At 37.9% G+C, this 27,936-nt stretch overlaps 1 protein-coding gene across 6 annotated transcripts in view; it reads left to right on the top strand.

The window, feature by feature from the left end:
* Positions 1–27,936, top strand: part of YAF2 (YY1 associated factor 2) — a 78,314-nt gene that overhangs the window by 4,376 nt on the left and 46,002 nt on the right. The window contains exons 4-5 of one of the 6 annotated variants that reach the window (XR_009209344.1): positions 21,211–21,282; positions 21,376–21,475. The exons of 3 other annotated variants lie outside the window; for them this stretch is intronic. Coding sequence is in view for 2 of the 3 variants with exons in the window: in XM_032173723.2 (XP_032029614.1) it covers positions 21,150–21,282 (133 nt within the window). In the remaining variant the exon portion in view is untranslated. Of the gene's footprint in view, positions 1–21,149; positions 21,283–21,375; positions 21,476–27,936 lie in introns of all 6 variants that reach the window. 2 more of the 6 variants (XM_032173721.2, XM_032173723.2) reach the window with 2 other exon arrangements.

The raw sequence follows: 27,936 nt of genomic DNA, 5'->3' as shown, positions 1-27,936 counted from the left end.
TGGTGTCAAACTCCTGACCTCTGGTGATCTGTCTGCCTCGGCTTCCCAAAGTGCTGGGATTACAGGAGTGAGACACTGTGCCCAGCCTATCTGAAGTTTCTTATAAGGCAAGAAATGTCCCAAATATAAATGCAAGAAACTTTAGGAAATTAAGGATCATTCTTGGCTGGCCCAGTGGCCCACACCTGTAAGCCCAGCACTTTGGGAGGCTGAGACAGGAGGATTTCTTGAGGCCAGGAGTTTGAGACCAACCTGGGCAACACAGTGAGATCTCATTTCTACTAAAAATAAAAAAAATTAGCTTGGTGTGGTGGTGCATGCCTGTGGTCCCAGCTACTCAGGAGGCTGAAGTGGGAGGATCCCTTGAGCCCCGGAGTTCGAGGTTGCAGTGAGCTGTGATCATACCACTGCACTCCAGCCTGGGCAACAGAGTGAGACCTTGTCTCAAAAAAAAAATTCTGAATCATCAAGGAAAATGAAATATTAAATATTAAGGATAGTCTGTATGAGGGTGATAAGCAACGTATGATGATTAAATTAAGACTGGTATCTTATTGGTACTTCATCTAGGAGTGGACAGTTACTTAATATTGCCTAATTCAGATAGCAAATATTTAGAAATGAAAATGATAGAATTATTGGTTTGGGTTTCAAACTGTGGTCTAAATGGTTCATACCAGGCTTTCAAATGTAACAGGTAATGTTACATTTTCTTAGAGGATATTATAACAGTCCTTTAGGTTTCTCATAGGTGTTATTTTAGAGAGCTATGAAAAAGATTTCACATAGTAGAAAGAGTGCTAGATGTTATACTAGTATGATTTTGGTAACCTGGGTTCGTATCTCATTTCATATCAACCATTTCAATATTCAGCATTCAGCAAATGTTTATTGAGCATCTTATTTAAGGGCTGAGTTAGATACTAGACATACAGTGGTGAGCAAAATGGATTTTTTTGTTTCTTTAAAATTTTACGGTTTTGCAAATCAGAACCACTTTAACTGTACCAAGCTCTATATGTGAGGTTTAGTGTTAGTAGATCTTTCCTTTATGTGTAGGCTGAAGAGGTGGAACTTCTTCATTAAAAATATATGTTGTTTGTAACTGAACACAGTATTATGGTTAGGTAAAAAGAATGAGTTATTTCAGCTTCTGTTAAAAGTAAGCTATAAAATCCACATTCTGAAAGAAGCTTAAACCAACTATCATCTGGTAGAAATCTTTTCAGCATCGTTGTTTTCTTGTCATACTTGCTTTATGTCTTCAAATTGGAGGTTTGGCACTGATTCTCCTAGACTTTTGTTGTAGGAATGGGAGAAAAACATTGAGGACCATCTATATAAGTCCTTTTTAAAGAAACGCATGGTTCCTGAGCCGCCTCCTGTCTATCTGAGGAGCCTTTCTAGCAACCATTTAGTTGTTCAGAGACTCCTTATTCTAGGAGATTTCTTACTTGTTTTTTGTCCTGTAAGAGGACTCACACTGGTTAATTGTATATAGGTAAATTTTACAAGTGATTATTAGTGTTTGTATAGTCTGGATATCAGTGGTTTTCAAAGTGTAGTCTGAGGGACACTGAGAGTCCCTGAGGTCTTTTTAGTTGAAGCTTTCTATGAGGTTCACACTGTTTTTATAATAATTTGAAGATGTTATTTGCCTTTTTCACTGTGATGGTGCAGAGGCAGTGATGGGTAAAACTGCCAGCACCTTAGCATGAATCAAAGAAGTGGCACCAAATTGCTATCTTCATTGTAATATTCACCACCATGTACATGCATGCAGTAAGAATAATGTCAGTTTGAATTAAGAATATACTTGAAGCAGCAAAATTTACTAATTTTATTACATCTCATATTTTTTAAAATATTCTGTCTGACAAAATGGGAGCTACACATAAAGCACTTCTACTGTATACTAAAGTATAGTGGTTAAGGGAAGGCACGTGTGTAGTTTGTCTTGCAAGCAGAGCTAGTCTTTTTGTCATAGAACATCATTTTTACATGAAAGACTACCTGAAATACCATAGTTATTCAGACTTGGATATTTAGCATATATTTTCTTGAAAATGAATATATTCAAAAAATATATCACTTCAAGGAAAACACTTGATACTATATGTTGCCAGTGATAATCATTCAAGTGAAAATTAGAATTTTTGAAAATCTATAGCAACAATGAGCTTTAGAGTTTCTGTGTATAAAGACTTTTCTGAGAAGATTAGTGGTGGTATCAATGAATATAATTTCTGATATTTCACCATGAAATGTGTCAGCATTTGGAAGATATGCATAACTCAGCAAACAAATGGTTCCTAGTTACCGATGTATGATTTTACAAAACTGTAATGGGTAATCCATTTGAAGTACAAAATACCAACAGATTTTAAGGGAACACTGAAAACTTCATTGATGTGGTTTCAGATTTCACATTGCAACTAACCTTTGAGAAACAACTGTGTTTTTATGTAGTATCAAAGAATAACACCTATAGTTATCTGAAAATGCTATTAAACTACTTACCTCTTTTCAACTGTATATCTGTGAGCGTCCAGATTTTCTTAATATTTTTGGACCAAAACAACGTATTGCAACAAATTGAATGCTGAGATAGATGTGACAATCCAGGTGTCTTCTACTAACCAGATGTTAGAGGTTTGCAAAATATACAATGCCACTCTTCATACAAAATATCTTTGTTTTGGAAAATAATAAGTTTTTAAAATAAAAATATGTCATTTAATATGTGATGTATTTATTTTTTAAATGAACTAATGTATTTAGATTTTTATCAGTTTTTATTTCTAATATAGTAAATATCGATATATGACCCACATTAAGAAAAACAAAAAACAAAAACTCTTAAATTTTAAGAGTGTAAATGATCCTAAGACCAAAAAGTTTGTGAACTGCTGGTCTAGAGTTTATTGGCTTGGGTTTCTACATGCAATGACTTGACTTCAGCAGGTACTCTTTTTATTTCCTTTACAGTGTGAGGCCTGATAACTAGTATACTAGTTGTTTAACTCAGTGGCCCGATCTCACTCATCTTTTGATGTCACCTCTGAAGTATTTGATGTTGTTGGCCCTTTTTAAATTGAAACTGTCCTTCCTTGACGTCTCTAAGACTCCTTTTTCGTAGATTTCTAGGTATATCTCTGAAACCCATTTCTGCCTCCCAAACCTGGCATCTGTATATTCTTTACTTTGTATGTGGCATAAACTCCTTTCTGGAACCTCAGCTAGAAACCATCATTGTCTCAGCTTTGATTCTAATTTGTAGTCATCCTTCATGTCCTTTCTCTGGATTGTCTCTTAAATCTATCCTTTTTCCTTTTATGTAGTTACAGTTCAGAAGTCCATATCACTTCTGTCATGAACTATTGGACAAATTGGTCTCTCATTTGGAGTGCTACTAACATTATCTTCATTATCTTTTTTGAAACCTATCTGATTATGTTGGTCCCTGTATATTTAAAAAAAATTGAGTCCTATTAGTGGCTACTGAATAAAGGCTGAGATCCTTAGGATAGTGTTCAAGGCCATAATAATAATCTATCCCTAAACTACCTTCCTAGCTTCATTTCCTGCTGCTTATCCCAATCCTGTGCTGTGTCAGCACTGAATTATTTTTATCATATGGTACTTTTCTTTCTTTCTCTCGCTCTCTTTCTCTTTTCTTTTCTTTTCTTTCTTTTCTTTCTTGACGGAGTCTTGCTCTGTCACCAGGCTGGAGTGCAGTAGCGCGATCTTGGCTCGCTGCAATCTCCACCTCCCAGATTCAAGCGATTCTCCTGCCTCAGCCTCCTGAGTAGCTGGGATTACAGGCATGCACCACCATACCCAGTTAATTTTTGTATTTTTAGTAGAGACAGGGTTTCACCATGTTGGCCAGGATGGTCTCCATCTCCTGACCTCGTGATCCGCCTGCCTCAGCCTCCCAAAATGCTGTGATTACAGGCGTGAGCCACTATATGGTACTTTTCAAAGAAGCCCTCTAGGATTACCATCCCTCCACCCCTTGGTATCATATTGATTCTATGTATGTAGAGTCAGTCATGCACTCCATAATGACATTTTGGTCAGTGGGGGACCACATATACAGTCCCATAAAATGATACTATATTTTTACTCTACTTTTTCTATGTTTAGTTATGTTTAGATACAAATACTTACCGTGGTGTTACAATTACCTGCAACATTCAGTATAGTAACATCCTGTACACCCGTAGCTTCATAGAAATAGGCTGTACCATATAGCCTAGGTATGTAGTAGGCTGTACCATCTAGGTTTGTATAAATACATTCTGTGATGTTCCCACAATGAAATCACCTAACGATGCATTTTTCAGAACATATCCCTGTCATTAAATGCTGCATGGCTGTATGTATATGTAATTATTCCTGGAGAATAACTATATTGTAGTATAATTGTCTAGACACTTATCTGCCCTACAGGGCAGAGACTGTCTTATCACTTCGGTATTCCCAGAAGCTAATAAAATACCTGAAGTATTATAGATATTTAAATGTTTTCAATTAATGTTTCTTCAAATTTGACTTACTATTTGACACCTGACGTTGCTTTTCCAATAATTTTGAACACTATGTTTGTAAAAATATTATCAGACTATTTTGTCTCTTAAGTTGTAGGTATAAATCGTTTTAGCATTATTTATTTATTTATTTTCTGAGACAGGGTTTCACTCTGTTGCCCAGGGTGGAGTGCAGTGGTGTGGATATAGCTTACTGCAGCCTCAACCTCCCAGGTTGAAGTAGTCCCCCCACCTTAGCCTCCCACGTAGCTGGGACTACAGGGGTGTGCCACTATGTCTGGCTAATTTTTAAATTTTTGATAGAGAGGGTGTGTCTCCCTATGTTGCCCAGTCTGGTCTCGAACTCCTGGGCCAAAGCAATCCTCTCACCTTGGCCTCCAAAATGTTGGGATTACAGGCATGAGCCACTGCACCCAACTGTTTTAGCATTATTTCAAGGATGATCTTGTACATGAACACCTTAGCATTTTTAAGGAACAGCTTTGGCAAGTTGTATAATATTGTTATGATCTTATTTGTGGCCACTTATTAGGTCTCATTTTTCAGATTGTTGAAATTTGTATGATATAATATAGCTAAAAATGAAGTATTTCTTGACTAAAGTAAACCAATGAAGTCGTGAACGTGTACAGCGTATTAAGAAATATATTGTATATTCCATTGCTACAAGGAGAATAAAATACCTAGGAATACAACTTACAAGGGATGTGAAGGACCTCTTCAAGGAGAACTACAAACCACTGCTCAAGGAAATAAGAGAGGACACAAACAAATGGAAAAACATTCCATGCTCATGGATAGGGAGAATCAATATTGTGAAAATGGCCATACTTCCCAAAGTAATTTATAGATTCAATGCTATCCCCATCAAGCTACCATTGACTTTCTTCGCAGAATTAGAAAAACTAATTTAAATTTCATATGGAACCAAAAAAGAGCCCGTATACCCAAAACAATCCTAAGGAAAAAGAACAAAGCTGGAGGCATCATGCTACCTGACTTTGAACTATACCACAAGTCTACAGTAACCAAAACAGCATGGTACTGGTACCAAAACAGATACATAGACCAATAGAACAGAACAGAGTCCTCAGAAATAACACCACTCGTCTGTAACCATCTAATCTTCGACAAACCTGACAAAAACAAACACTGGGGAAAGGATTCCCTATTTAATAAATGGTGTTAGGAAACTGGCTAGCCCTATGCAGAAAACTGAAACTGGATCCCTTCCTTACACTTTACACAAAATTAACTCAAGATGGATTAAAGACTTTAACATAAGACCTAAAACCATAAAAACCCTGGAAGAAAACCTAGGCAATACTATTCAGGACATAGGCATGGGCAAAGACTTTATGACTAAAACACCATAAGCAATGGCAACAAAAGCCAAAATTGACAAATGAGACCTAATTGAACTAAAGAGCTTCTGCACAGCAAAATAAACTATCATCAGAGTGAACAGGCAACCTACAGAATTGGAGAACATTTTTGCCATCTGTCCATCTGACAAAGGGCTAATATCCAGAATCTACAAAGAACTTAAACAAATTTACAAGACAAAAAAAACCAACCCCATCAAAAAGTGGGCTAAGGATATGAACAGACGCTTCTCAAAAGAAGACATTTATGCAGCCAACAAACATGAAAAACTCATCACTGGTCATTAGAGAAATGCACATCAAACCACAATGAGATACTATCTCATGCCAGTTAGAGTGGCGATCATTAAAAAGTCTGGAAACAACAGATGCTGGAGAGGATGTGGAGAAATAGGAATGCTTTTACACTGTTGGTGGGAGTGTAAATTAGTTCAACCATTGTGGAAGACAGTGTGGTGATTCCTCAGGGATCTAGAACCAGAAATACCATTTGACCCAGCAGTCTCATTACTGGGTATATACCCAAAGGATTATAAATCGTTCTACTATAAAGACACATACGCACGTATGTTTATTGCAGCACTATTCACAAAAGCAAAGACTTGGAACCAACCCAAATGTCCATCAATGATAGACTGGATAAAGAAAATGTGGCCCATATACACCATGGAATACTATGCAGCCATAAAAAGGATGAGTTCATGTCCTTTGCAGGGACATGGATGAAGCTGGAAACCATCATTCTCAGCAAACTAACACAGGATCAGAAAACCAAACACCACATATTCTAACTCGTAACTGGGAGTTGAACAATGAGAACACATGGACGCAGGGAGGGGAACATCACACACGGGGGCCTGTCGTGGGGTTGGGGGGCTAGAGGAGGGATAGCATTAGGAGAATTGCCTAATGTAGATGATGGGTTGGTGGATGCAGCAAACCACTACGGCACGTGTATACCTATGTAACAAACCTGGAGGTTCTGCACGTGTGCCCCAGAATTTAAAGTATAATAAAAAGAGAAATATATTGTATTCTTCACCTAAATTGTTAGTTTTCTATTGAATGATTTTTAAAGTTAAGGTAGTTGACATCAAGGGCCTATCAGAAACTAAAATATATTATAAATACATGCTTACTGGGAAACATATGCAATGAATTATGCTAGGACTACATAATTGTGGATGAAACCCAATTCTAGCCTTTAAGGGTTTGAATTCTAGCACAGAAGATAGGTAATATTTGCTAGTGAGTAAATACAAGGAGTGAGAATGGATTTTCCAACATAGTTCTAGTTTTTGAAGAAGTCTATGCTTATATGAAATCATTGTTGTGGCCATTATTATTTATTTATTTATTTTACTTTAACTTCTGGGATACATGTGCAGAACGTGAAGATTTGTTACATAGATATACATGTGCCATGGTGGTTTGCTGCACCCATCAACCCATCATCTAGGTTTTAAGCCCTGCATGAATTAGGTATTTGTCCTAATGCTCTCCCTCCCCTTGCCCCCTACCCCGTGACAGGCCCCAGTGTGTGATGTTCCCCTCCTTGTGTCCATGTGTTCTCATTCTTCAACTCCCACTTATGAGTGAGAACATGCAGTATTTGGTTTTCTGTTCCTGTGTTAGTTTGCTGAGAATGATGGTTTCCAGCTTCATCCATGTCCCTGCTAAGGACATGAACTCATCCTTTTTTATGGCCGCATGTGGCCATTATTAATAAAGCACTTTTGGTGGGCAAGGTGGCTCACACCTGTAATCCCAGCACTTTCACAGGCTGAGGCAGGAGGATTGCTTGAGCCTAGGAGTTCAAGACTAGCCTGGGCAACATAGTGAGACCCTGTCTGTACAAATAAATAAATAAATATAAATAAAGCACTTTTGGTAAAATGTGCTTTAACATCATGGCCAATTTCCAGTTTGATTACTGTCTCCCTTAAGAAATTTCACCCAAATTATGTTCTTTGAAACAGCTGGCACTTCATTGCTGGGTAAAGCCTTTTCTTTATCTTTGTGTGTGTGTGTGTGTGTGTGTGTGTGTGTGTGTGTGTGTGTGTGTGTTTTAAAGAAACTGCTGTTTTTAAGGTGATAGTTATATAATTGACGTAAAATTTCAGTAGACTGAAACTTCCTACGTAGTATGCTGGACCTATATATAACTTTGAAGGAAAGAGGAATAAGCAAAGAAACCTTTCACCCAACTATGATAGTTTTATAAACCTCTTTCAAACAACTCGGGTGTCAATCTGGGCTCTAATATTAATTCTGTGACTGGATTTCTACCTTCTTCACCAGTCGCATAGGGTTGTTTGATGAGCAAATGGAAGTGTATATAGGAAAACATTCTGAACACAGTAAAGCACTGCACGAGTGACAGATAATGAAAGACACAGCTTTTTACTGAGTTTCCAACACGAGAAACTACCAATGATAACAAAAAAAAATAAAAAGAATTTGGCAGCAATAAATTATAAGCCACCATTTATTCCTTAACAGTAATGGCCACTACTGACAGAGCACTTACTGTGTGTCAGCCACTGTGATAATGGCTTTACCATTTAATCTTCTCAACAATGAGAATTAAAACCATTTAATCTTCTAACAATGCTTTTGAAAGAAAAGGAAAAAAAACCCTGAATATCATGCTGGCGATCATTGCCAATATAACCAATAAAATAGGTAACTTGTGAAACAGACAGTAAATAATGTAACCCTAGTATAAAATTATTTTATTTACAAAATATATGATTCCTGGGATGATTTTTCAAGTACTGAATATATATAAATTTAACAATCCTGCCCTTTTATGTAAGCGCACTTGTGTAGTGCTTTACTGTGTTCAGAGTGCTTTCCTATATATCCTTCTATTTGCTCATCAAACTGCCCCTATATGGCTGATGAGGAAGATGGTCCTCTAGTCAAATAATTAATGTTAGAGCCTAGATTGAAACCTGGGTTGTTGGATTACTGGTTGATCTTTTCACTTCTTTGTCTTTAATAGAGAGGTTTATAAAACCATCCTAGTTGAATGAAAGGTTTTTTTGCTTATTTCTCTTTCCTTCAAGGTTAGATATAGGGCCAACATTAGTAGAAAGATTAACATTCTGTGGAATATCAAGTTTTCATTCAAGGATTTGGTGAAACGTTAGTGTTTTTTTCTTTAAGGTATGCCGCTTTCCTTAAATCTTTATAGCTTGGAATAATTATTTAACAAATGTTTGTTGATCATCTGTTGAACACCTACAGTGTTTTGTTTATTGGCTTTCATGGTTGTTAAAACGGTACCTTTTGTTATATGAGCTGTGATTTATAATCATGTTTTAAAAGATTCTGTATGTACTTCATTCTGTAATATTGTTTATTGTGTGAAATCATAGAATTACTATTACTGAGAATTTTAGAGCTAAAAGGAACCTTTGAAGTGTTTCTAGAGTGTTTAGTCACTTCTGAGCCAGACAAGTTTTTATTACTTGAAACCTTAATTCTAGACAGATAAGAGCATCTTCAGAGGGAAGATCTTGAGAGATTTTGAGTAGAGAGGCTTGTATTAAACTTTTGAAATGGGTGGAAACTACTATTGTTTTCAAAACCTTCTTGTTGGGATTTTCAGCCAAGTTTGGAGGATTCTTAATTGTGGAACTTGGGGAACTAACATAATATTTAGCAATCTGCTGGGTGAGATCTTTTCTATTTGTTGGAACTCATGGCTCTAGCCTCCTACCCTCTTGACAGGTAGGAAAACAGGCCGGAAGTATTGTGACTTGGGTCAGTAGTTGATCAGTGTGAGATTTAGAAATCTGAATTTCCAGTCGCTTAAAGTTTTTTTTTAAGAGATAGAGTCTTGCTCTGTCACCCAGGCTGGAGTGCAGTGGTATAATCATAGCTTACTATAACTTCAAACTCCTGGGCTCAAACCTCCCAAGTAGCTAGGACTACAGGCGTGCTCCATCACACCCAGGTAATTTTAAAACTTTTTGTAGAGATGAGGTCTCGCTATGTTGTCCAGCCTGGTCTCAAACTTTGCCTCAAGCACCCTCCTGCCTCAGCCTCCCAAAGTATTGAGATTACAGGTGTGAGCCACCATGCCTGGCCTCCAGTCCCTTTGTATAACTTTGCTGTGGTAGCATTTGATTAAATTTGCTAGCAAGTAACTTCTTAAAGATTTCTTCTTATAATTTTCCCTATACCTAGATCTAGTGGTATACCTCTTGACAGTTTCTAACATTAGACCTACTACTTATAAATAATATAAGAACTTAAAAACAAGAACTAAATGTTAAAAATCTAGGTTAATAGTATGGTGAATAAAGAATAAAATGACTGTCTTTTTTCTTGTATTTACTAATATTTTTGAAGTACAAATGTTAGCAAACTTCATTTTTATGTCTTTTATAACAACTTTTATTTTGCTGTATATCCTCACTTCTTTGATATCATAGTGTTTCTCAGGAGAAATACCAGTAAGTATTATTTCTGTCTTTTATTTGTGATACAAATATTAAGAATCACTGATAGTAATATAATCACTTTGAGTATATGTGACTGTGTGAATGACTGGGTGTGTGTGTATGATGTAAAGTTTGTATAGCCCCCTGACAATTTTTAGACATATGAATTAAACCATTTCATCTTTACATGTTTTATAGTCTGATCAGGGTTCTTTTGAACAACATACTTTACTTTTATAAAATATACTAGGGACAGTCAACCCAGAATGGCAGCAAGTAGATGATTTTTATGCCAGGGAGGTAGTTGCTCAACAGGTAAAGCTCTTGGTGCATTCGTGGAGTAGGCAACGTGATTTTGGTTGTCTTTCCTCTTTGTTCCATCCATTTTTGCTATTTATCTTTTGTCCCCCCACAGCCCAAAGTCTCTTCACTAATATTTATTTCTAGCCTACCTTCTAAAATGTTATGATTGCTTCATTCTTTATCTACTTCACCAACAGTTCTTCCTTCACTAGAAAATCTTTTATGTTTTATGTAAGTCTGAATAAAGTAATTGTTCTAAATGCTAATGTAAAGAATCTGGGTGTGGGGGATGGAGTTTTATTTTTTCCTTAAGATAATTCTTTTTCTCGTGTTTATAAAAGTATTATGTATACATTAAAGATTTAAGGAAGTATAAGGAGGAAGATAGTAATGATTATTTTCATATTATCATTCCAGTCAGAAGTTAGCTACTTCTAAAATGTTGTGTTTCCACTCTGTATTTTTGCATAGATATTAGCATTTAAAATTGAAACGTGAAGTATCTCTCATTGGAAGACTGGGAAAAAAGTAGACTTTTTCCCATTTTAGGGCCTTCTCATGACCATTCTCACCTCATCTTGGTCCTCTAAGTTAGTCTCCGAGAAGTCCTCCAGTCTCTGAGAAGGCTGCAGTTTGTTTTGTCTTACTTAATTGACCAGTTCTCAGTCTTATTTTACCAGGGAACTTTGTTTTTCAATCATAATATAGATCATGTGGAGATGTGTTGTTATGTAGGATGTTGCTATCAAAGTGTGGTCCACAGACCAGTGGCATTAGCATCACCTGGGAGCTTGTTAGAAATGTACAATCTCAGGCCTCACTGAGGACTTACTGAATCAGAACCTGCACTTTAACAGGATCTTTAGGTTATTTATATGCACATTAAAGTTTGAGAAACACGGCCGGGCGCGGTGGCTTACGCTTGTAATCCCCAACACTTTGGGAGGCCGAGGCAGGCGGATCACGAGGTCAGGAGATCAAGACCACGGTGAAACCCCGTCTCTACTAAAAAAAATACAAAAATGTTAGCCAGGCGTTGTGGCAGGCACCTGTAGTCCCAGCTACTCGGAGAGGCTGAGGCAGGAGAATGGCGTGAACCTGGGAGGCGGAGCTTGCAGTGAGCCGAGATTGCACCACTGCACTCCAGCCTAGGCAACAGAGCGAGACTCCGTCTCAAAAAAAAAAAAAAAAAAAAAAAAGTTTGAGAAACACTGCTCTATTTTTTCCGGATAAGATAATGAGGTGGGCGGGGTCTGAGGTATCATCCCACTTCGAGCTGCTTTTTCCAAAGAGCTTTTCCCTCACGTTTTTGTGTGTGCATGTGTGTGTGCAGGCAGGGTTGTATGTATGGGTGTGTGCCTGGGCATGCATATGTGTACAGGAATGTGGGTATGTGGGCATCTCTCTGTGTCTATATCTCTGGTCCCACTTTCTGTTTAGCAGACACTTCTCTGAATGAGCTTAATGAACTCTCATGTCCAAAAATGCTTTCTTTTATACCTCCTATCTCTTATCCCTGCTCCCAATATCTCTACACAGCTGTACATTCCTTCAACCATACAGCTCATCCAAGGCCATCTTTGGGAAGCCTCCTGGGAAAGAGCAGGCTTCAGGAAATAAGAGGTTAAAGAGGAGAGAGGTTTTTCTGTTAGAATCAAGTAACAAGCTTTTTGGGGCAGAAGAGACCTGGCTTTCCCTCAGGAGGGCCCAGTGGTTTCAAATTGTGTTGAGTGGATTCCTAAGGTTTCATGGAATTGGCTCAGTGGGAGCAAGCAAGTGGGGCTCTGTGGTTGCCCACTTCACTTCATCCAGGTCATTCATGCCATTACATATTTTATTAGGACTTCTCTTAATTTTTATTTTATAAGGGTGTTTTGCAAAACACTTTTGGAAAATCACTGCCCTGTTTTACCACTCAAATTCTGTTCAGCATAGGCGAGGTTAATTGTGACTGGATTACCTACCCTCACATTTCAAAAAGAAGAGCTATTAGTGAGTTTTGTAGGGTGGCAGGAGAGATTTGAAGCTTTCTTTCTTGAAAGTTCTTTCTCTCTCCCTCCTTCCCTATATCTTTACTTTTTTCCCCCCACTCATCTTCTTAGACACATTTGTTCTTTTTTTTTTTTTGAGACAGAGTCTTGCTCTGTCCCCCAGGGTGGAGTGCAGTGGCGCGATCTCGGCTCACTGCAAGCTCCGCCTCCCGGGTTCAAGCCATTCTCCTGCCTCAGCCTCCCGAGTAGCTGGGACTACAGGCACCCGCCAACACGCCCGGCTAATTTTTTGTATTTTTAGTAGAGACGGGGTTTCACCGTGTTAGCCTGGATGGTCTCGATCTCCTGACCTCGTGATCCACCCGCCTCGGCCTCCCAAAGTGCTGGGATTACAGGCTTGAGCCACCGTGCCCGGCCACATTTGTTCTTTTTAAGGACCAAGATTAGTAAGGCTCAGAGCTACATAATCGACTGATGAAGTTAGTAATGAGCATTATAATTTACAGATGAAACATATGTTAAATTCATAATGCTATCAAATTATACATTTTGATAACATTAATAAGATTATTTTGGGAGCCAGTCATAATCCCAAAAGAGAGGGTCCCGAATGCCATAATCTCAAATGTTGAAATCCTGAAAAATAAACATCCTTAAAGTCTAAAATCCCCCAAATCACAATCCTAAAAGGTCAAAATCCCAAAAATGTATTCTGGAAAAAATAATACATTTTTTAAAAGACACATACATTTTAAAAAGGGGATTTATTTGAAAAACAGATGAAAACAGAACAATTCATAGGCCACTTTACACAATAAAATAGGCAATAACATTTTTGCAAGCATAGACACTAAGGTATACTAACAGTCATGCAGATATAATAGTTATGAGCAGACAAACCATATTCATAAGTCAAAAAGGGAAATGCATACATGCATATCATTGTGGTTGCTAATTGTGTGCACCTAGCTTTATAACTGCAGTAATCTGAAATACCATGAAACACCTAAGCCTTGATGAGATCAGTAATCATCTGTGTGTATGTGTGTGTGTGTGTGTTTCCTAGTAGCCTGATGTAGACTGTCACATAAAAATTTGGACCTTACCAGTAAGTTCTAACGTCTAGAAAGTACCCTGGTAGTGTAATAGGAGTAAGCAGTATATACAGACTTAAGAAGCCGTTAAAAGCAGAATTTTTTACTGTTTGCCATAGTTAAAGAGTACACCTGTTTTCAAGGTTGGAATTGTCTGAGCATAGTCATGGTCTTTTTTAGGCCACTGTGCCATTTTATATATTATGCTGTGTCTTCTGCCCTCTACTTCCGTATCTTCCACAATTTCATGGTCTTTATGATTGCTCAGGCTTCATCTCTGAAGGCTAAGCATTCCTTGTCTCTAGGTCAGAGTGAATGCCCTCTCAATTACTCTTAAAGTATTCTATGCTAAAAGTGATGATGTATTTACACAGTGTATTGAAAATATTTTGTATTTGTTTGTTTCCTTCCTGAGGGCTGTACCATTGGTACCATTATCACATTTCAGTTTAAATCCCCTCCTTGACATTTATATTCATGTGGTTTTTTGGTGGTAATTAAATATAAGTGATAAAATGAATTTAGCACATTTCTTAGTTAATAATAATGATAATTGTAATAATATTTTAAAAATTCTCAATGCCCATCACAGTGTTTTGTGTAGGTACTGATAATACTTAAATGAACTGCAAAAGCCCCTTTACTATATATCTGATTCTGTTGCTGCTTTAAACTGCTTTCCACTTCTTGTTTTTTAAGGAATATTTATATAATTTCATAATTTTGTGAGTTAGATGGAATGTGTTAGTGGATGTTAGTTGTCTCTCCACCTATATTTATGGGTGTTAGCGCAACTGCTTTGCTAGTTGCAAAGCTGTATTATCAGAGTAAAAGTGTATTTGTAAACTGTATGGGAACTAAAAATTAGGAATAAAACCATTTTCTTATAAAAAAAATTATACCCATTTTACTGGATACAAGAACTTACGTCAATCTAAGCTACCTGCATGTTCAATTATCAGCAGTTTTTAAAATGTTTTCTTTTACCATCAGTATAATGCATGATTGAAACCACAGCCGATAGGTTTTATTCTCTTTGTGTCATGCTTACTTTCTTGCTGAATCTTAACTAGAGGCAGAGAAACCATTTTGATAGTCTAGGCAAGAGGCAGTAATGTCCTGAACAAGGGAAATGCCAGATGGGAGACAGAAATGAATGTATTATAGATGTGTTTAGGAGAGATCTGTAGAACTTGATGGTTGATTGGATATGGTTGTGGGAGGCAGGTAGTTGTAGTGAAGGGGAAGTATCAAGGATGAATCTCAGGATTCTGGCTTAAGCAGTTGAGTGAGTGGTGTTAGTTCTGAGATAGCAAATAGGAAGACAGGTTTGGGGGCAGGTAATAGTTTGCCTATAGATTTGTTGAATTTGGGGTGCCTGGGGAAAGTTTGAGAGGGAAGATCTGTGAAGCAGTTTGGATATGTTGAGTAAGGCTTAGGAAGGAGAAAAGGGCTGTAAATACATATTTGATAGTCATTAGTACACATGATTTGAGTTGAAGCTGTAGGAGCGGGTAAGACAGATCAGGGAGGGAATAGATTGCATACCATGAGAAAAGAGACCTAGGAGAGACTTTTGAGGAACATCTTTATTTTTTTACCATGGTAGAAGAAGAGCATCCCACAAAGAAGAAGAAAGAAATGGAGAAGGAAAAAAAAATTAATAGGGAGTAAGAAACCCAGGAGAGTGTAACAATACAGAAACAGAAGGAAGAGGATATTTTCAAAAAGAGGGGGGTGTGTTTAGCCATGTCCAATGGCTTTTACTTTCATCAGACAGAATCTTAATTTTTCTGTCAAGTTCCATGTAGTATTTGTTTTAATAAGTATGGCATTTAGATTTGTATTTTTAAGTTGTAACAAGATGATAATTCTGCATAGTGCTTGTCCTCAGCTTTTCATGCTACAATAATTCTGGTTTATATTTATAGACTAAATAAAGGAGGTTAATATTGGTAGGTAGGAAGATAAGTAAAATTATGTTAGTAACTAACTTTGTTTCCCAAGGATATAATTATCTAGTAATATCTATCTTTAAGTCTATGCCTCTAACAATGACTTTAGATTATAACTACAAAATGTGATAGAATTAACAACAAAAAAAATCCCAAAACATTGAGTACTTCTTGGCGTCAAGAATTTAAGTGCTAAGTAAATGTACAGTAGCTTTGTTTATTTATTTATTTTTTTGAGATGGAATCTTGCTCTGTCGCCTAGGCTGCTGGAGTGCAGTGGCACAATCTGGGCTCACTGCAACCTCTCCCTCCTGGTTTCAAGTGATTCTCCTGCCTCAGCCTCCCGAGTAGCTAGGACTACAGGCGCCACCATGCCTGGCTAATTTTTTTTGGTGTTTTTAGTAGAGACGGGGTTTCGCCATGTTGGCCAGGCTGTCTTGAACTCCTGACCTCAAGTGATCTGCCCGCCTCAGCCTCCCAAAGTGCTGGGATTACAGGTGTGAACCACCATGCCCCACCACTGTATGGTAGCTTTGAAAACTCCTGGGAGATTGCATGGTTAATTGTGAGGGAATATGTATAGTTTGAAGAAACCTTTATTTTCTGTTTTTAGGAGGAATGAATCATAGCACTCTTTAATGACTGGTTAACCAAGCAAATCACAGCACTTCTTTTAAAACTTCATTTGTTCTATAAAGTAACAGCTATCTCTGAAGTACACTGGATTTTATTTTCTTTTTTTTTATTTCAATTTTCTATAGATATGAGGTCTCACTGTGTTGCCTAGGCTGGTCTCGAACTCCTGGGCTCTTGCGATCCTCCCACCTCAGCCTCCCAAAGTGCTAGAATTACAGGTGTTAGCCATTGCACCCAGCCTACACTGGATTTCATATGATTTACAATGCCTAAAGATTCAGGTTTCAGGAGTGCTGACTAACAAAGTTATTTAGAACATAGGCAGAATAAGAAAGGAATAGCCAAGACTCTAGAACTAAAAATCAGTGAGTGGCTTACGAATTTCAAAAATATTTTAATTACCCATTAAACATTAAAGTGCTATTTTGAGGCAGGTGCTGGGCTAGGTAATGGAGTTACAGAGGAGAACAAGACACATTTTTACCCTTATGGAATTAATTAATTAATTAATTAATGTATTTATTTTATTTAAGATGGAGGAGTCTCGCTCTGTTGCCCAGGCTGGAGTGCAGTGGTGCCATCTCAGCTCACTGCAACCTCTGCCTCCCAGGTTCAAACGATTCTCCTGCCTCAGCCTCCCGAGTAGCTGGGACTGCAGGCGCCTGCCACCACGCCTGGTTAATTTCCGTATTTTTAGTAGAGAAGGGGTTTCACCATGTTGGCCAGGCTGGTCTCAAACTCTTGACCTCAAGTGATCCACCCACCTCAGCCTCCCACAGTGCTGGAATTACAGGCGTGAGCCACTGTACCTGGCCAGCCCTCATGGAATTTAAGTTGCAAACAAAAAAATACAAAAAAAAATCATTGCAGAGTGTGGCAACGACAGGAATTATTTGAAATGGGTGAAGAGGAGAGGCTTCTCTGAGTGGGTGGCATTTAATCAGAAAGCAGAAGGATAAGAGGAGGCCGGGCATGGCGGCTCACACCTGTAATCCCAGCACTTTGGGAGGCTGACGCCATTGGATCACTTTAGCTCAAGAGTTCGAGACCAGCCTGGGCAACGTGACAAAACCCCATCTCTACAAAAAGTACAAAAATTAGCCGGGCATGGTAGCATGAGCCTGATTTCCCAGCTACTTGGAAGGCTGAGGTAAGAGAATGGCTTGAGCCCAAGAAGGGGAGGTTGCAGTGAGCTGAGATTGTGCCACTGCACTCCAGCCTGGGCAAAAGCCAGACCCTGTCTCAAAAAAAGGGATAAGAGGAGGTATTTGTGAAAGAGTTATAGTTAACAGCAAGTTGAAAGCCCTTTGGTTAGGAGTTTGTTTTACATTGAGCAAAGACTAGTGCATAGTGAGGTGCAGAGGGTGAGTGGCATCAAATGAAGGTGAGCAAGTGGGTAAAATGCCAGATCACAATTTAGTAGTAAATGATATGACACTGAGATTTTATTGGAAGTGTAACAAGAAGCCATTTAATGAGTTTAAGTGTGGAAGTGCTCTATGGCTTCTGTGAGGAGAATGGACTGGCAGGCTGCAGGAATGTGTAAATAGAAAGACTAGTTGGGCTATTCTAGTTAGGTGAAAGATAATGGGGCATTAATATTTTGATATTAGATAAAAGAGAATGAGTTTGTACCTTACTGTTACTAATACCTTGATGTGTGTTTCCATAAAAAGGTCATTAATATACACGCACTGAAGACTTTTTAAGGTATGGCATTTCAGTACTTATGGTTTTATATGTACTTTTAAAATAATGAAATTAACTATGTTAAAGCAGAATGATTTGCATGAACATGTTGAAATGTAATACAGGAATTTCTATTTTAAAAAGTTATTTATTCAATGGAAATAGAAAAGGCTGACTTTCCCTAAGGAAGGAAAATAAGACATTTAGAGCCACTCAGGTTGGCTTGAGACAATTGAAATTTGTGATGTTAGAAAAATTTGTCATTGTTTTATAAAATAGTTTTAAACAGAAATTATTCACTTTAGAGATGGCTATTGAGAATTGACTTGAAAAGTAAGGTAAGGCTTCAAAATCTGGTCAGATTAATTTAAATAATATAATAGAATTTTGTTCTTTTTCCCACCTTTTCTCTCACAAGCCTGCAGTCATCTTAGGGCTCAGCTGAGGAAGGATCCATTTGCAAGCTCACTCATGTGGTTGTCAGCAGACCTTAGAACACCTCCTTCCAAGTTAACTCACATGTCTGTTGTCAGGCCTCAGGCATCTGGCTGTTGGCCAGAGACATCAGTTTATTGCTATGTGGGCTTCTCTTTTCTATAGGCTCAGAACATGACAGCTTGTTTGCCCCAGAGCAAGATATCTGGACAGTGAGAGAAAGGCCCGCCTCGGACTCCCAAAGTGCTGGGATGACAGGCTTGAGCCACCGTGCCCGACCTCTTAATGACATCTTTTATATTAGCTTATACCATTAGGATAAAATATTTGCATTATTGCGCCTTGATCTGTTTTATCACTATAAACATATAAGACCTTTGTGCTGTGTACTTACTCCAGTGACTAGGAGTCTAGTAAACTAGAAAAGTTCCCTAGATGAGCCTTTTCTGATATTTACTCCAATTAGAAATGGAGGTCTGTGTAGTACCCCTGTTTGAATGGGTCATTTAAAAGTGAATGGATTTATTACTGTTATACTTAACTCAAATTTATAGAAAAATGCATGCATTTACCCAAGGCAATTTGTATCTTAAATCTAAGTAAGAATCTGTCACAGATCTTGACAGTCTTGACAGGTGTGTTGTCAACCTAACAAATATAAATATGACCTCATAACAGGATTGAAATATAAGATTTTCATTAGAATTACATTTTGAATTTGATTGTGTAGAATGATTTTACACACCATTTTATCCCATTTATTTTTTGTTTGTTTTGTTTTCTTTCATTTATTCAGTGGTGAGTTAGTTACCAGACTATTCTTAAAGGAAAAACTATATACTTTCTTTGTTTCCATAGAATGAAGAATCATGAAATCATAAGTTTCTTGAAGGAAGGAGGTGATTATTTAGAAGCATGATGGTAAAGGGTATTAAAATGTATCTGTATCTAGTACCTGCTAGTGTAGTTACTAGTGTTAGAAGTCATCACTGCTGTGGCACGTTAAAATGAATATGATGAATACATATTGATTAATATGTATTCAGTTAAAGGTAATATCTTCATATGAGCTTGAAGATAAATTTCTTTTGCAGAGATTTTTTTCTTTTGATTAGAAATAGTTTTTATTTCAGTAACGGCCATTTTTAGGCAATTATTTTAAAAGTTTAAAATTTGCTATATTTCTTTTGTACAAGTATTTAAATTATAATTAGCATTATTAATATTTTCAATGACTGGCATACTTTTATTTGTTTGTGGTTGGTGTGTCAATAGGTGACAAATGGTTAAAGACTTTTTTTTTTTTTTTTTTTTGAGATGAAATCTTGCTGTGTCTCCCAGGCACGATGTTGGCTTACTGCAACCTCCGTCTTCTGGGTTCAAGCTATTCTCCTGCCTCAGCCTCCTGAGTAGCTGGGATTATAGGCACCTGCCACTACGCCCGGCTAATTTTTGTATTTTTAGTAGTGACGGAGTTTCACCATGTTAGTGAGGCTGGTCTCGAACTCCTAACCTCAGGTGATCCGCCTGCCTCGGCCTCCCAAAGTGCTGGAATCACAGGTGCGAGCCACCGTGCCTGGCTGACTTTTTTTTTTTTTTGATGGAGTCTCCCTCTGTTGCCCAGGCTGAAGTGCAGTGGCACAACTTGGCTCATTGCAACCTCCACCTCCCAAGTTCAAGCAATTCTTCTGCCTCAGCCTCCCTAGTAGCTGGGATTACAGGCACATGCCACCACACCTGGCTACTTTTTGTATTTTTAGTAGAGATGGGGTTTTACCATGTTGGTCAGGCTGGTCTCGAACTCCCAACCTCAGGTGATCCACCTGCCTTGGCCTCCAAAAGTGTTGGGATTACAGGCATGAGCCACCTTGCCTGGATGACTTTTTTTTTTTTTTTTTTTTTTGAGACAGAGTCTCACTCTGTCATCCAGGCTGGAGTGCAGTGGCACGATCTCCGCTCACTGCAACCTCTGCTTCCCGGGTTCAAGCAGTTCTCGTGTCTCAGCCACCCGAGTAGCTGGGATTACAGTCGTGCACCACCATGTCCATCTAATTTTTGTATTTTCAGTAGAGACGAGGTTTTGCCATATTGGCCAGGTTGGTCTCGAACTCCTGATCTCAGGTGATCTGCTTGCCTCAGCCTCCCAAAGTGCTGGGATTACAGGCGTGAGCCACCACGCCTGGCCTGGTTAAAGACATGAGTGATAAAATGAGAATCGTATTGATGCATTTTATCTGAATTCTAACATATTATTAGTCCACCATAGTGGCTTCTATACCAAAATCTAGTGAATGTTAATGACAATGGCTAGTTAAAAATGATAGGTTTTGATCAACTAATTATTGTTGTACTAATATAAAATATAATGATATTGTTTCAGCAAAATGAAATAGCCTGGTGGCTGATATTTTTGTGTATTAAAATATAGCAGCCATTATAGTAGACATTTTTAAATGAAACCATTCTAATGATTTTCTTTTCCTTATGTTTCTGATAATGTCTGAAGTTTCCACTGACATTATATTTAGCAAATTGTTTCCGTATTTACTTTGATACGTGCATATATAGTTATCTAGTGAATTTATGCTTTCTTCCGTAGTTCTACATGTAATAATAATCTCAAATAAAATGAAATAATCTTCTTATTCTGATAGAGAAGAAAAAGCTGGATCACTTACCAGTAACTGGAGTTCTCCTATTGGGTAATCTCCACAGATCCACATTGTTTGAAGTTATTGTGAGTGCCTCGAGGACCAAGGAACCGTTGAAATTTCCAATTTCAGGAAGGTAAGCAAGTGCACTGAAGCATGTCTCTAGCATCTCCCAAATCCCCTCCCCCAAACTTTCTTACATATACGTCTGTACTGCATGCCCCCTCAGTTCCAGTGGATGCCCATCAGGAAGATTCTCATGCTGGACAGAAGGGCAAGAGAGGTGGATCTGTGAGGGAAAAGACCCAATAGGATAACTCAAGTTACTGGTAAGTAGTCTAGTTTTCACAAACTTGAGATTTTTTTTTTTCCCCTAAATTTTGTCCCGTGAGAAGGAGTTTATTTAATTGAAAAGAAAGGAAGTTACTTGGGATAGCTTCTTTTTGTACGTTTGATATGGATTATGGAAATTATTGTATGGACAATAAATACTGAGCTATTAATGGGTGTATGAGTAAAAAGTATGACATTGAAGTATCTTATTTACATAATAGCTGCTTCTAAAAAATTATACATTTACTTGGCCGGACTTGGTGACTCACACTTGTAATCCCAGTACTTTTAGAGGCCAAGGCGGGTGGATCACCTGAGGTCGGGAGTTTGAGGACAGCCTGACCAACATGGAGAAACCCTGTCTCTATGAAAAATAGAAAATTAGCCGGGCATGGTGGTGCATGCCTGTAATCCCAGCTACTCGGGAGGCTGAGGCAGGAGAATCGCTTGAACCCGGGAGGCGGAGGTTGCAGTGAGCTGAGATTGTGCCATTGCACTCCAACCTGGGCAACAAGAGCGAAACTCTGTCTCAAAAAAAAAAAAAAAAAAATTACACATTTACTGGCTTTTGGTAAATGGTGTAGTTGTTCTAAAGCAATATAGGGAGGCCAAATGTTGAATTCTTGTATATATACATTTCTTTATGATGTTGCTTTTTTGAAGTAAATATTTAAATTGTAAAATTTATGCAGATGTCATATTTGGTGAATTTCTTTTGGCACAGTAGTACTGACCAGCAAGGATAGTTTTATATTAATTGACTAGCACTTTTTTTTTTTTTTGAGACAAAGTCTGGCTCTATTGCCCAGGCTAGAGTGCAGTGGTGTGATCTTGGCCTACTGCAACTTCTGCCTCCTGGGCACAAGCCATCCTCCCACTTGAGCCTCCTGAGTAGCTGGGACTACAGTTGTGCACCACCATGCCCGACTAATTTTTTATTTTTTATAAAGATTGGGTTTTGCCATGTTGCCCAGGCTGGTCTCGAACTCAGTGAGCTCAAATGATCTGCCCACCTTGGCCTCCCTAAGTGTTGGGATTACAGGTGTGAGCCACCACTCCTGGCCTGACTAGCACTTTTTTTTTTTTGACTAGCACTTCTTGATGACAGTTTTCAATGTATCTTGAATTTCATTGAAAGTATATTTGAAAAATAATATAGGATATGTTGCAATTATATTTACCATTTCCTTATTTGTAATGAAAAGACTTGATGTGAAGTGTGACAGAATTGGTTCAATTTGAGCTGCCTGATTTCCTCAGGTACCAAATAACTTATTGAATTGATATTTGTAAATATAATATTTGTAAATATAATATTTGTAAATATAATATTTGTAGTATAATAGTTTCTTCTCACTTCTCTCTCACTCATTTTGCATTATTACTAGGTTACTATTTCTAAAAGGCATTTTAAATATAAAGAGCTTGTAGTGGTGTCCTGCTTATAGCTGTTTTACAAAACTTTGTCCGTTTGCTGGATACTTGAGGCCTCCTGCTATCTAATTCCATTCTTTTTATCTAGCCTTAATTTCTTCAGTTTGAAACTTTTGTTTGCTCTTACCTGGATAGTTTTATTTACACTTGGTTTGTGGTTTCTCACTTTCTTCAGATGGCCTTTTCTCCATTCTGATTTCTGTACTTTAAAGTTGAGGCAAGTCTTACCCCCTTTTTTTTTTTTTTTTTTTATTATACTTTAGGTTTTAGGGTACATGTGCACAATGTGCAGGTTTGTTACATATGTATCCATGTGCCATGTTGATTTCCTGCACCCATTAGCTCGTCATTTAGCATTAGGTATATCTCCTAATGCTGTCCCCGCCCCCCCCACCCCCCACCCCACAACAGTACCCGGAATGTGATGTTCCCCTTCCTGTGTCCATGAGTTCTCATTGTTCAATTCCCACCTATGAGTGAGAACATGCGGTGTTTGGTTTTTTGTCCTTGCGATAGTTTACTGAGAATGATGTTTTCCAGTTTCATCCATGTCCCTACAAAGGACACGAACTCATCGTTTTTTATGGCTGCATAGTATTCCATGGTGTATATGTGCCACATTTTCTTAATCCAGTCTATTGTTGTTGGACATTTGGGTTGGTTCCAAGTCTTTGCTATTGTGAATAGTGCCGCAATAAACATACGTGTGCATGTGTCTTTATAGCAGCATGATTTATAGTCCTTTGGGTATATACCCAGTAATGGGATGGCTGGGTCAAATGGTATTTCTAGTTCTAGATCCCTGAGGAATCGCCACACTGACTTCCACAATGGTTGAACTAGTTTACAGTCCTACCAACAGTGTAAAAGTGTTCCTATTTCTCCACATCCTCTCCAGCACCTGTTGTTTCCTGATTTTTTTAATGATGGCCATTCTAACTGGTGTGAGATGGTATCTCACTGTGGTTTTGATTTGCATTTCTCTGATGGCCAGTGATGATGAGCATTTCTTCATGTGTTTTCTGGCTGCATAAATGTCTTCTTTTGAGAAGTGTCTGTTCATGTCCTTTGCCCACTTTTTGATGGGGTTGTTTGTTTTTTTCTTGTAAATTTGTTTGAGTTCATTGTAGATTCTGGATATTAGCCCTTTGTCAGATGAGTAGGTTGCAAAAATTTTCTCCCATTCTGTAGGTTGCCTGTTCACTCTGATGACATTTAAGTCTTTAATCCATCTTGAATTAATTTTTGTATAAGGTGTAAGGAAGGGATCCAGTTTCAGCTTTCTACATATGGCTAGCCAGTTTTCCCAGCACCATTTATTAAATAGGGAATCCTTTCCCCATTTCTTGTTTTTGTCAGGTTTGTCAAAGATCAAATAGTTGTAGATATGCGGCATCATTTCTGAGGGCTCTGTTCTGTTCCATTGATGTATATCTCTGTTGTGGTACCAGTACCATGCTGTTTTGGTTACTGTAGCCTTGTAGTATAGTTTGAAGTCAAGTAGCGTGATGCCTCCAGCTTTGTTCTTTTGGCTTAGGATTGACTTGGCAATGCGGGCTCTTTTTTGGTTCCATATGAACTTTAAAGTAGTTTTTTCCAATTCTGTGAAGAAAGTCATTGGTAGCTTGATGGGGATGGCATTGAATCTATAAATTACTTTGGGCAGTATGGCCATTTTCACGATATTGATTCTTCCAACCCATGAGGTCTTACCCCTTTTATCAGTCCTTTTATGTTAGTATCTTTGTTATCTCCAATTCTTCAATAGAGAAGTGGGATGTCTGTAAGATTGTATTAATTCATGGAATTTACTTAATACAGTACCTTAGCAGCACCCAGTTAATATACCCTTATTGGCTAGTATTTGGCTATAGATTGATCTTAAACATTTTTGTGGTTTTGGTTAGCTGAATGATGCAGTTTAGCCCTTAAATATTAGCTTTAGGTTGTATTGCTATTTTTTAATTTTAATTTAATTTAATTTTTATTTTTTAAAATAAAGTGAGACAGAGTCTCACTCGGTCACCCAGGCTGGAGTGCAGTGGCATGATCTCCGTTCACTGCAACCTCCGCCTCCCAGGTTCAAGCAATTCTCTTGCCTCAGTCTCCCAAGTAGCTGGGATTACAAGCATCTGCCACCAGGCCTGGCTAACTTTTTTGTATATTTAGTAGGGACAGGATTTCACCATGTTGGCCAGGTTTTGAACTTCTGACCTCAAGTGATCTGCCCGCCTCGGCCTCCCAAAGTGTTAGGATTACAGGCATGAGCCACGGCGCCTGGCCATATTGCTATTTTAAAAAAAATACAGCTCTTTTTAAAAAATTTATTATTTTATTTTTTACACAGGTATGTTGTGTAATAAAAATAGACAACTCTTAAACTGGGTTTTTAGGTTCTTTGAGAGCAAGCATAGGATTTTATGGTTTATCTTACCTAGTTCCTAACATCAGTGACTGAGATTAAATCATCCCCACTGAAATATTAGCTTTTCATATAGATTTATGAATACACTTACCAGTTTTTTGTTTGTTTGTTTTGTTTTTTGTTTGTTTGTTTTTTTGAGACAGAGTCTCGCTCTGTCGCCCAGGCTGGAGTGCAGTGGCGTGATCTCGGCTCACTGTAAGCTCTGCCTCCTGGGTTCACGCCATTCTCCTGCCTCACCCTCCCGAGTAGCTGGGACTACAGGTGCCCGCCACTATGCCCGGCTAATTTTTGTATTTTTAGTAGAGATGGGGTTTCACCGTGTTAGCAGGATGGTCTTGATCTCCTGACCTTGTGATCCGCCCGCCTTGGCCTCCCAAAGTGCTGGGATTACAGGCATGAGCCACCGTGCCCGGCCTACACTTACCAGTTTTTTAATGTATAAAGCAGGTTCATTTGGCTCATCAATCTTACTTGTACCGTATTTTTTTCTTAAAAACAATTTTTCCCTTTAAAATCTGGTATGGTGAAATTCTAATTATTTAGTATAATATTATTAATAATTTATCTTGTGGCATATAAAAAGAATGTATAGTTTTGAGAGTATAGAGTAGCTTCACTTAAAGATTTAGTGTTAGAAAACAAAGTGGAAATATACTATCCTTGATTTTTGCAGTTTGAATATCTTAGAAGATTATTGCTTTCTTTTCAGAAATGAAGGAAGGAAATGCTCTTTGACAAATTGTCTCTTCTAAATAATCATCAGAAAGCAGTTTGTCCAATCATTAGACAAGCCAAGATAAAGAACATTTAGTCAGATGACTTAAATACTAGTTTTGAATCTACTGCTGCATGTCTTTGTACGATTCTGTTAAATCTCATAGTTTCTTTGGTGTGAATGATATGGTCGTTTTATTGAGAGTGCTTTTATTCTTTGGAGAAATATATTGAAATATTCCAAGTGAAGTATCATATTGGGCTCAGGAGTGGGTTTAGAAAAAAAAGTGTGTGGATATTTGGGTGTGGTGTATGCATGTATATGGAGAGAGAGAGAAAAAAGGTAAAGCAAAAGTTGTAAATGTTAACAATTTTGAATCTGGGTAGAAGGTATATGGGTCATTGTACTTTCAACTTTTCTATGGCTTTGAAATTTTAAAAAAAGATGGGGAGAAAGTGTTTTAAAAAGAACTTTATTGTGCTTCAGTTTCTCTAATTCTAAAATGAGAATAATAGAACTTTTCATGCCTTGAAGCAGGTAGGCACAGTGGGATAACATTTGGCAGAATAGCAGCCAAGAGAATTCCTAAAAAGTGATTTTTTTTTTGTCATTAAAGAAGTGATTTATAATGGAGAGCTTTTCAAATATTTTTTCTAAGGTGATTTAGCTTAAAATTTCAGTTACCTTTTTTTTTTTTTTTTAATACGGAGTCTTACTCTGTCGCCCAGACTGGAGTGCAGTGGCGCTATCTCCACTCACTGCCACCTCCACCCCCCGGGTTCAAGAAGCGATTCTCCAGCCTCAGCCTCGCTAGTAGCTAGGTCTACAGGTGTGCACCACCGTGTCCAGTTAATTTTTGTGTTATTAGTAGAAATGGGGTTTCGCCATGTTGGCCAAGCTGGTCTCGAACTCCTGACCTCAGGCGATCTGCCCATCTCAGCCTCCCAAAGTGCTGGGATTGCAGGTGTGAGCCACTGCGCCCAGCCAGACATCAGTTACTTTTTTTTTTTTTTTTAACCAAGAGCATATTGCATTATAATTGAACAAAAACAGTTACTTCAGAAACAATAAATATTTATGTAAAATAACCAATTAAAATCTTGAAAAATATAGCTTGTAATAAAATAACTCAATAAATGGGTAAAATAGAAGATTTGACACAGCTAAAGAGAGAAGTTACTAATGTGAAGAAAGAAAGTACTCCTCCGGACAAGCACAGAGAAATGCAGAAAAATGAAGAGGTGAGAAATATGGAAGAAAAGATGACACTTAGAGGAGAGATTGAGCAGTTCCAATATAGGTCTAATTAGAGTTTTAGAAAAGAGCATACACAGAAGAGTGGAGAAACAATATTCAAGGAAAAATGATTAAGAATTTTCAAGAATTAAAAAACAAAATGGAAATTACAAAATAATTAGAACTAAATCACAACAAAAGTGTTGTATCAAAATTTGAGGGATGCACAAAAAATGGTACTTGGGGATAAATTCATAATCTTTAATGAATGTATTAGATTGAAAGATTGAAAATAAATGAGCCAGCTCTTCAATTTAAAAAGCTAAAAAAAGAGTAGAGTCAAAGGAAGAAGAGAAAATAATAAAAATGAAAATAGAATTTGGTGAACTAGAAAATAATCAGCAATGACCGGGCGCAGTGGCTCACGTCTATAATCCCAGCACTTTGGGAGACTGAGGCGGGTGGATCACGAGGTCAGGAGTTCAATACCAGCCTGGCCAAGATGGTGAAACCCTGTCTCTAGTAAAAATACAAAAATTAGCCAGGCATGGTGGCAGGCGCCTGTAATCTCAGCTACTTGGGAGGCTGAGGCAGAGAATTGCTTGAACCCGGGAGGTGGAGGTTGCAGTGAGCTGAGATCGTGCCAC

This window comes from Hylobates moloch, unplaced genomic scaffold (genome assembly GCF_009828535.3).
Source record: "Hylobates moloch isolate HMO894 unplaced genomic scaffold, HMol_V3 SCAFFOLD_13, whole genome shotgun sequence".
Lineage (NCBI taxonomy): Eukaryota > Metazoa > Chordata > Mammalia > Primates > Hylobatidae > Hylobates > Hylobates moloch.
This window is presented reverse-complemented; position numbering and strand designations above follow the sequence as displayed.